The 11019-nt window shown below is 39.2% G+C and overlaps 1 protein-coding gene across 1 annotated transcript in view; it reads left to right on the top strand.

Moving 5' to 3' along the window:
* GPR137C (G protein-coupled receptor 137C) overlaps positions 1-11019 on the top strand; it is a 52962-nt gene continuing 41943 nt past the window's right edge. The window contains exon 1 of the mRNA XM_054715490.1: positions 1-447. Coding sequence (XP_054571465.1) covers positions 1-447 — 447 coding nt within the window. The remainder of the gene's footprint in view (positions 448-11019) is intronic.

Raw genomic sequence — 11019 nt, 5'->3', positions numbered from 1 at the left:
ATGAGGGTGTCCGTGCCGGGTCCCGTGGCCGCCGCCGCCGCTCCGGTGGCCGGCCGCGAGCCCTCGACGCCGGGCCAGGGCGGCGGAGGGGAAGGCGCCGTCGCGGCCGCCTCGGGCGCCGCGGTGCCGGGCTCGGTGCAGTTGGCGCTGAGCGTCCTGCACGCCCTGCTGTACGCCGCGCTCTTCGCCTTTGCCTACCTGCAGCTGTGGCGGCTGCTTTTGTACCGCGAGCGGCGGCTGAGTTACCAGAGCCTCTGCCTCTTCCTCTGTCTGCTGTGGGCAGCGCTCAGGACCACCCTCTTCTCCGCCGCCTTCTCGCTCAGCGGCTCCCTGCCTCTGCTCCGGCCGCCCGCCCGCCTGCACTTCTTCCCCCACTGGCTGCTCTACTGCTTCCCCTCCTGCCTCCAGTTCTCCACGCTCTGTCTCCTCAACCTCTACCTGGCGGAGGTAAGGCGGGAGGACCGGCGTGCGGGGCCGGCCGGGCGAGCGCACCCCCACCCCCCGCGAGCAACTCGGACTGAGGACGGGGAGGGGGGGGGTGGGGGGGGGAGGGTGGTAGGCGATGAGATGCAGACCCGAAACCAGTCTGGGGAAACTGAGGCACGCCTGGAGGGCGCGCCGGTGTGCTCGCCCTAAACTTGAGCAGCTGATTGACTCGGTTGCTGAGGGGCTGGGGGGGGGGGGGGGGGGGGGGGGGGGGGGGGGGGGCGGCGAGGGAGTACGAGTGTGTGTGTGTTCTCCCAACTTAAGGCAGCAGGACGACCCTTTGTTCGGGGTTCTAGCCCTCGAAGGTAAGGGGTGGGTGGCATCGCCAGCAGCAGCAGCCCCCGGCAGCTCCGCCGAAGCCGGACTGCGCTGAGAAAGGTTGGATGCTGAGGTAGCAGCGGCTCTGCCGAAGCTGGACCGCTGCCAGCCATTACGTCACCAGGCAGAGCTGTTCCTCTGCTATTGTTGCTGCGTTTCTTTTATTAGAAGCTTATATTCCCTCCCGCATCTCCTCGCCTGTGGCTCGATAAGCCTCACACAGATTCCGTTCGATAGTTCCCCAGCAGGGCTGATAATCAATAACCAATGCCAGGGGTCAATAGAAAGACCTCCATAAAGCCCTTCATATTTGCCCCAGTTGCTTCATGCTTTGGCTATTTTTCCTACCTCTTGCAGCCCAGTCCCTTTTTTTTTTTTTTTTTGAAGCTAATTAAGAGAGAATACTAGCTGAGCCTGTGCCTATTGCAGAAACAAACCACCAAACTGTTTTTGCAATAACTTGTTTAATAGCTGGAAGCTAATCACACCCCCTTTCTCTTTTATGGGGAATTACTGGTTGGATTGCATTGTTCTGGGGAGCTTAGGTATTTGACCCATTTCAAACAGGTTTGGGAGTGTACGGTTGTCAATCATGTGTGTCAGCTGGTGGTATTTAAGCCACAGAATTTTGAGAATTGTCCAAAAAGCCCCCCTCCCCATCCTGCAAAAAAAATAGCTTGAGGAGGGGAGGAAGCAAGGTGACATCATATACTTAATACTGACTAACATAGAACAATATTGGTCTATGCAGCTAATCCTCTCAAAGGCTTTGGAGGTGATGAGAATTAACATAGTTATCAGCAAACGTAAAAACATTTGATGCAGAATCAGTGATTATATTTCCTGCATACATAAACCAACTCTTTTCTCCCATAGTAGATAGGAAGTAGAATGCACAATTTTTAAATCCAGTCCTAACTTCAGCTTTTTAGCACGCTAAAAGCAATAGTTGAAAATAAGTAACAAAACGTTAACTTTCATTCTTTTCCTTCCTCCCACCTCCTCCTTTGGAAGTCCAAGCAATACAGTGACTAACAACCAAACAGTAAAAAGCATAAATAAAAAGCATGGGTAATCATGAATCAAATCATGCTATAGTCCTGTCACTTATTTGATGAGGTTTTGATCTTCTAGTTGTTATTTGAACTTTAATTATTTCTGTCCTCTGCAGTTAAACTGATACATTGTATTCTTCCTGGCACCATTTCTGATACAATACCAGTGACCTTTCTTCACTGAAGCTTTAATCCAGCTTTAGATATAATCTACCTGTATGTGATTAGCAATCCTTATGCCCTGAGCATCAGATAAATTATTTTCCCCTATACATGTTGACTTATAAAATTATATTATTGATCCACTACAAAATAGTTGGGAGCTAAACACTTTTTTTTTTTACTTTTTTCTTGTGACATCACATATATCATAAAGTGCACAAATCTTAAATGTATAGCTAGGTCTAGCCTTGCCTGGGTAGCTCAGTTGGTTAGAGCCATGGTCGGCAAACTGCGGCTCTCGAGCCACATTCGGCTCTTTGGCCCTTTGAGTGTGACTCTTCCACAAAACACCACGGCGTGGGCGAGTCTATTTTGAAGTGGCGTTAGAAGAAGTTTAAGTTTAAGAAATTTGGCTCTCAAAAGAAATTTCAGTAGTTGTACTGTTGATATTTGGCTCTGTTGACTAATGAGTTTGCCGACCCCTGGGTTAGAGTGTTGTCCCAATACCCTAAGGTTGCAGGTTCAATCCCAGGTAGGGCAATTCAAGAATCAACCAATGAATGCATAAATAAGTGGAACAACAAATGGATGTTTGTCTCTCCCTCCTTCTAAAATCAATTTTTAAAAAATTTTTAAGCCCTAGTCGGTTTGGCTCAGTGGACAAAGTGTTGGGCCCACAGACTGAAGGGTCGCAGGTTTGATTTCAGTCAAGGGCTTGCACTTTAGTTGCAGGCTCAATCGCTGGCCCCAGGCGTGGGAGGCAACCGGTTGCTGTGCTCTCTTACATCTATTGCTGTGCTCTCTTTCATCGATGTTTCTCTCTCTGTCTCTCCCCCTCCCTTCTACTCTTTCTAAAAAACAAACAAACAAAATCAATGGAAAAATACCCTTAGATAAAGATTGACAAAACACACACACACACAAAACAAACAAATGTACTCTCAAAATAAAATTTGAGAATAAAAAAAATTTTAACGTGCAGAGCTAGGTGAAATTTTACATATGGACACACTCACGTTACCACCACCAGATTAAAATATACAGTATTTCCAGTGCCCCAGAGGTTCCCTTATGCTCTCTCCCAGTCATACCTTTCACTCTGACATAAACACCAAGTGACTAAACACTATAATTTAAAGTTCAAAATTCTAAAAGTATGCTTCTACACACAATGAACTACACAATAACTAGATTGAGTTTTAAGATTTTTTTTTTTTTTTTTTTTTGCTGATATTCCCATCTAGTGAGGAAAAACTTAAATGTCTAAAAGTCTTCCTGTTAAATGAATCTTATTTGTGTGGTGTACTTTTTAAAAAGCAATGAAACTCTATTAACCTAGAAATATAATTTGGAAAATTATATACAATTATATTTGGAAATATAATTTGGAAAGAAGCTAGACTAAAGCTTTTTCCTTTTGTAGTGTCTCTTAAGAGTGTAGGTTGTTTGTGCTTGTCTTTTTATAATAAAACTAGGGGTCCGGTGCACAAAATTCATGCACGGAGGGGTGTCCCTCGGCCCAGCCTGCACCCTCTCCAATCCAGGACCCCTCGGGGGATGTCTGACTGCCGATTTAGGGGATCGGGCCTAAATCGGCAGTCGGATATCCCTCTCACAATCCGGGACTGCTGGCTCCTAACCACTTGCCTACCTGATCGCCCCTAACTACCTCTGCCTGCCAGCCTAATGCCCCTAACGGCTCCCCTGCTGGCCTGATCGCCCCCTAACTGCTCCCCTGTCAGCCTGATCACCCCCTAACTGAGCCTCTGGCTGCCGGGCAGCCGCCATTGGCGGCTTGCCTAAGCCTCGGGCTGGCCCAGGGCAGCTGGGCAGCCACCATCCCCGGCTTCCCTGAGCCTTGGGCCGGCCCTAGGCAGCAGCAGCTGCCATCCGCAGCTTGTCTGAGCCTCAGGCAGCCACTGTGGCTTTGTCCGGAAGGTCATCCAGAAGGTCTCCCGGTCTAATTAGCATATTACCCTTTTATTAGTATAGATTAACAATTTTATAGCACATTACTGTACTTAAAAGAACACATTTTCAACCTGTTTAAAAAGGTATCTTAACCAGAAATAATTTCCCTATTCATTAGAAAAAAAAATCTAGAAGCATCTGTATTTAAAAGAATATTTGAATTCAAATTTTTGTATCAATTTCAAGGAACTGAAAGTACTCTTCCCATTGATTTTTCTGAATTAATGAAGCTTTCCCAGTGAGTTCTTCATATTCTGAGTGAGCAGGGTGGTAGAGAAAGTCCATGTGGTGACAAATACAAAACAACTGATATTTGATTTTCTTTGTAATATATTTTTTAATTTATTTCAGAGGGAAAGGGAGAGGGAGAGAGACATAGAAATATTGATGAGAGAATCATTGATCGCCTGCCTCCTGAATGCCCCCTTCTCAGGATCAAGCCCTCAACCCAGGCATGTGCCCTGACCAGGAATCGAACCATGACCTCCTGGTTCATAGGTCGATGTTCAATCACTGAGCTACGTAGGCCAGGCATATTTGCTTTTTTTGTTTTGTTTGTTTTAACCAAAAGGCCCTATAACTATTTTGAGTAGGTGTGCTTCTTGATTACCAAATCACTCTGTCTTCACTTCTGTCATATTAAATACCAATTTTACTTTACTGTTGATCTCTTTAAAGCATTTGTTGTATCCACTTCTCACTAATTAAAAACATTCTAACTTTAAGGACTTAGTTACAAAGAATGACTGGGCAGTGTAAAATGAAGTTATTGAAACAATTGTTACTACTTGAACATATTTTGGCGGTTCTTCTAGAACCCATTGCATTTTCAAAAAGTTAAGTCTGCCTGAACCACACTTTCTTTTGTTGACTACACTTGAATAGAATTGAGAAAAAAGGAAGTAGCACTTCCTGAAATAATTAGACTTTTCAGCTCATTATACTTAACCTCCAGAAGACAGATAGTTGGAAAACAAAACCTGTACACTAATCTAAAAACACCTATTAAACTTTTTCTGGCATGATCAATAGAACATTTACCAGGTGCACCAGTTAATAATGCAGATTTTGTAATCAAAGAAAACACAATAATTTCAAGAGAAATATCAAAAATCCTTTATTCAAAGTAATGTCCATCGCTAACTACACATTTACCCAATCTTTCAGGTAATTTGTGGATACCATCCCAATAGAACTTTTCTTGTTTTGAGGCAAACCATTCAGAGACCCAATTTTCCACTTCTTTGTACGTTTTGAAGTGATGCTCAGAAAGTGCGTGTTCCATCGATCGGAACAAGTGGTAATCTGAAGGAGCAAGGTCTGGTGAATACAGCGGGTGGGTTAATACTTCCCAGGCAAGATCTTTTAACGTGACTTTAACTGGTTTTGAAGTGTGTGATGGTGCTTTATCATGAAGCAAAATTACTTTGCCGTGTCTTCTGGCACATTCTGGTCGTTTCACGATCAAAGTGTGGTTCAAATTGATTATTTGTTGTTGGTAGTGATCAATATTAACAGTTTCACCTGGTTTTAGAAGCTCATAATACACCACACTGTCCTGATCCCACCAAACGCAGAGCATTGTCTTCTTTCCAAAGCGATTTGGCCTTGCAGTTGATGTTGATGGTTGAACTGGATCAACCCATGATTTTGTATATTTGGGATTCTCAAAATAAATCCACTTTTCATCGCCAGTCACAATTCGATGCAAAAAAGACTTTCGTGCCATTGAAGCAACATTTTACTGATGACTTTTCGGTTTTCCATTTGTCTTTCGTTCAGTAGATGTGGCACTCATTTTCCTTCCTTTAAAATCTTTCCCATTGCTTGTAAACAATCGGAAATTGTTTGCTGAGGAACATTTAATCTTTCTGCAAGTTGTTTTTGGGTTTGATACGCATCTTCATCCAATAATGCTTGTAATTGTTGGTCTTCAGACTTTTTCAGTTGACCTGGACGTTCTTTGTCTTTCACATCAGAATCATCACTTTTAAAGCGTTTAAACCAGCGTTCACAAGTATCTTGAGATGGAGCATGTTCACCATAAGCTTCCCGAAGTATATGATAACTTTCAGCAGCACTTTTCTTCAAAATAAAGTAATGAATTAAAACTTCCCGCAAATGCTCTTTTTTTTGGCACGAAATTCGACATTTTAAAGTGTAAAAATATCTATGATGTTAACACCTTCAGCAAATTTGACATATGTAGTTTTGAAGCTTGCTGTCAATACAACAAAATAGCATACATATCAAATCGCATATATATCAACATATGTGTAACTCCATCTATTGAAAAAAATCCACCTTATGAACCGGTACACCTGGTACCTTACCAGTAAAAGGTTCATACTCTTGTATTTTTAGCACAGAGGATGTTAGTCTTTAAAACAGATTACAGTTTCCCCCTCTTATCTGCAGGTATACATTCAAGACCCCCAAATGGATGAAACCATGGATAGTACCAAACCCTATATGTACTATGTTTTTTCTGGTACATACATGCCTTTTCACTTAAAGGAAGCACTTTACAGCCTCTATTTGGCATATCCAAATTGCCAGCATCACTTCACTTGGGCTTTGGGGCCGTTATTAGTAAAATAAGAGTTACTTGAACACAGGCACTGTGGTCCTGCCACATTGATCTGATAACCAAGATGACTATTCAGTGACTAATGAGCAGGTAGCATGGATACTCTAAGCCAGAGATTTTCAATCATTGTACTGCAAGAATTTTTAAAACATGCAACACCTGGCTATTTGGTCAGGGGCACTGACCTCTTTTCCCTTAGATTGTCAAATAAAAAAATGACAACAGCCAACACAATAGCCATCCGGTGTGAATGAATCAAAATTATACCTTTTTTTTTTTCGTCATATCAGCAAAAAAAATATAATCTATTTTTTGGTGTGCCGCAGACTTTAGTAATTAGTTTCTGTGCCCTGAGATGAAAAAGGTTGAAAATCGCTGCGCTAGACAAAGGGATAATTCACGTCCTAGACAAAATAGAGCAGGATGGCATGAGATTTCATCACGCTACCTGCACAATTTAAAACTTAGGAATTATTTATTTCTGGAATTTTCCATTTAATATATTCCAACCACAGTTGACCACAGATAAATAAAACTACAAATAAGGGGGACTACTGTATCTGATAAAATGGATGCTATCTGCCATTGGAACAAGAGGACTTAAAACAAGAGTTGATAGTATACTATCTTTGGAGTATTGTGATGCATGCCAAAATCAATGAGTTCATCTTCAAGACCCATATTGACATATTTTCTTGCAATTTTGTAGCATGAATACCGGATGGTTAATCAGAATAAAACAGTGATTTCATCACAACATCAAAACAGCTAGGAAAATTAAATTCACCTTTTAACTTTTACATTTATGGATGCTATCATTGTCCCTGACAATAGATGTAGTCTTCCAAATATTGGTTGTATGTCAAATAACATGCAGCTTAACTTATCAGTACTTTGGTTTTATTAAAATGTCCCATGATTTCTCACAAAAGTGTTTTATGTCCCATGATTTCTCACAAAAGTGTTTTCAACAACTAAAATGAAAAGTCCTTTAAGGATAAGTTATTTTATCATATTTTTATCTCATAGCAACTAGACCAATATTGAGAGACAATCTTGAAAAGGCTAAAATCTATAAAGTATTTAGCCACCTGGAATTTGGGGATTAACTCAGTTTTGATGAACATTTGAGGAAAATTATTTGTGTACTTTCTAGGATCTTTATATTTTTTGCCTAAAAGATTGCCTATGGTACAAATGCGAAGATTCTCTTAGATTATCTTGGTTTAATTTAATTTTTATTATTGTAGATGAATCCTAATGACACCACTTTATATAACAGAATTGTGCTTTGCAAAATTATTTTTATGTCATGGCAAATGGCCCATAGTAATTAGGGCTTTCCTAATTTGGTTTCAACAAATTCTGTTAAATAGAGAAGCCTGTAAAACAAACACGTCTCACATCATGAGTCAGTTACTATTTACTGAAGTAGTGTTTTAGTTCAATGTTGGATTTTATCCGTTATTTCGATTATAAGCTGTTTTTGTCTTACTCTCCTAAACTGCTTTACCTGTTAACTTGATTCTGTTTTTCTTAAGATCATCTGTGAGGTAAGAGTTTGAGAAACAATTCTATGGCAGAAGACATGATTACAATGTTTTACATTTTGTGTCATTTAATATTTTCAAAGGCACTTAATGACACTTGTCTTTATAGCGCCCATGATATAGGTAGAAATAAATTGGGGTGTAACTTGTCCAAGGTTACATGGCTAGTATGTATCAGATATGAGACTACTGTGTAGCCAGGGGCTATAAAGTCTTATCAAGTGATCTCTTTCAATGAGCTTTCCTGGATACCATCAATTATTTATTATTTAGTGCTTTCTTATTTAACTTGCTTTCCCATTTTCTACCACATCAATCGTTTTTTCACTCTCCAGAAATCTTTTCTTTCCCCTTCATACTCAACATATAACCCTCATATCATAGTTAATAAAAGTAGAAACCAGAGCCATCACACTGAACAAAGATTCAGAGAAATGCTTTAAAATGCTAAAGAAAGTAATCTTTTTCAATGAATGATTGAGCTGATAAGTAAGAAAATTCCTCAGCGGCAAGAAGCCACAAAAGAAGTGAATGTAGCATGATAAAGCACCACACATGTTATTAGCTGTTTAGCTGCTTCCTGCTAGCCTAAAGCCTGGATTTTAATTTTATGTGTTGGTAGTATGGGGAAGTGACATTGGAGGCAATACCTTGTAGTGAGTTCTAATCAGAGACCTCAATCCCTCCAGCTTAATGCCAGAAAAATCAAAACATATATCTTCAGTGGATTAGAGGGGGAATAAACAGGTCCTCAGAGGTTGGTGATGGGGTTTGTGCCTTGGCTCTGAGGGAAGGAGATACAAATTGGGGAAATAAAAGTCTTCCCTGAGAATTCATAAAGCTTATTCTGACACAAATTTGAAGCCTGAATTCACACCATTTCTGTGACTTTAGAAAGGGGGCGAGAGGGGAAGCACTTAAAAAATGTGATTTGTTACCTTGGTTCAATAGCAACCTCAAGCACCTGGAAAGAGCAAATGCAAGTTGTCTTTTGGGGAGTATACATAAAACCCAGAGTCCTAACAGATAAAATTCCAAGAAACATAAGCTCAAAATGAAAAATTACACTGAGGAATCTTACGTTACAAAGATAAAAGATGTCAGAATTAACAAATACATAGTATAAGTTATTCATTTATGTGAATTAAGAAATTAAACAATATTCACATATGATCAAGAAATAATCAGAACCAACTAAGCACATTTGGAAATAAATCATTTTTTAAAATGAAAAATATAGAAACTGAAATGGATGGTTAAACAACAGATTAAACAGTTTAGAAAAATGAATGAACTAGAACATTGGAGAAAAAAAATCACCCAGAATACAGCCCAGAGAAATAAAAAATGGAAAATAATTATTCTAACTGGAATTTCAGAGGAATTATTCAAAAGATTAATGACTTAAATATTGCCCAAATTTATAAACACCAAGTTTCAGATTCAGAAAGCCCAAAAAATTCAAGTCAGGCTCAACAAAAATGAACACACTAGAGTAAAACCTCAAAATACCAAAGACAAATTATTTTTAAAAACAACCAAATGGAGACGATATTACCAACAAAGTTATTTGAGATTTTACTCTCTGTTCAATAAAACATGAACAATTTCAACAGAGTATGAGAATCTCAGCAGAGATGGAAAGTATAAAACATAAATCATGGACCTGAAGAATACAAAAATTGAAGTGAAAAATTCACTTGAACTGTTCATCAGCAGATCAAACAAGAAAGGATCGATAAACTCAAAGACAAGTTATTGGAAATAATTCAGTCAGAAGAGCAAAAAGAAAAGAAACAAAACTGAAGGAACTTAGGGTACACCATAAAGAAGACCAATATCCACATTGAATTCCAGACAGATGAGAAAGAACCGAAAAACTTATTCAAAGAAATAATGGCCGAAAACTTCCCAAATCCGGGTATTAAATGTACATCCAGATCCAAGAAGTCAAAGGATACAAAAAAAGAGGAAACCAAAGAAATACACACCATGACACATTGTAATCAAATTGTCAATGTCAAAGGCAATTTTGAAAACAAAGAGAGAAGATACATGTTACATGCAAGGCAACCCTAGAAGACTATAATCAGATTTTTCAGCAAAAATCTTGCAGGCCAAAAAAGATCATCTTGCAGATGACCGTTTTAAAGTGCTGAAAATAAAAAGTGCTAAGAATAATATATTCTCCAAAACTATTCTTCGAAAGTGGAGAGAGAATGACTTTCCCAAATCATTAAAAGCTGAAGAAGTTCATCACCACTAACCCTGTCTTACATGAAATGCTAAAGAGAATTCTTGAAGTTGAAAAGCATTGGGAAAGATAAATATATAGACAAATAGTGTGTTACTTTAATTGTGTTGGGTAAATCACTTTGAAAGTTAAGAAAAGTATAAGATACGTTTTTAAACATACATAAGACAAATAGGTATAAATTGAGACAATACAGTGTTGTCAGGGATAAGTTAAAGTGTAGAGTTTTGGTATGCAATTAAACTTACTTTGTTACCAGCTTAAAATAGACTGTTAGAACTATAAGATATTTGCATAAGCTCCAAGGCTTACACACATACAACCTATAGAAATTACAGAAAAGAAAAGTATAAAAGCATATCAGTACAAAAAACTCAACAAAACACAAAGGAAGACAAAAAAAGACAAACCAAGAACTATAAGACTAACAGAAATAAAAATCACTTAAATGGCAATAGTAAATCCTTTCTTAAATGGCAATAGTAAATCCTTTCTTATTACTTTCTTTTAAAAGTAAAGTAATTAAAATACCAAATCAAATGACCCAACTATATGTTGTCTACAAGAAACTCACTTTAGGTTTAAAGATACACATAGACAAAGTGAATGGGTGAAAAAAGATATTTCATGCCA

This window comes from Eptesicus fuscus, chromosome 5 (assembly GCF_027574615.1).
Source record: "Eptesicus fuscus isolate TK198812 chromosome 5, DD_ASM_mEF_20220401, whole genome shotgun sequence".
Classification (NCBI taxonomy): domain Eukaryota; kingdom Metazoa; phylum Chordata; class Mammalia; order Chiroptera; family Vespertilionidae; genus Eptesicus; species Eptesicus fuscus.
The sequence above is the reverse complement of the archived record's forward strand: the minus strand, read 5'-3'. Positions and strand labels throughout refer to the sequence as shown.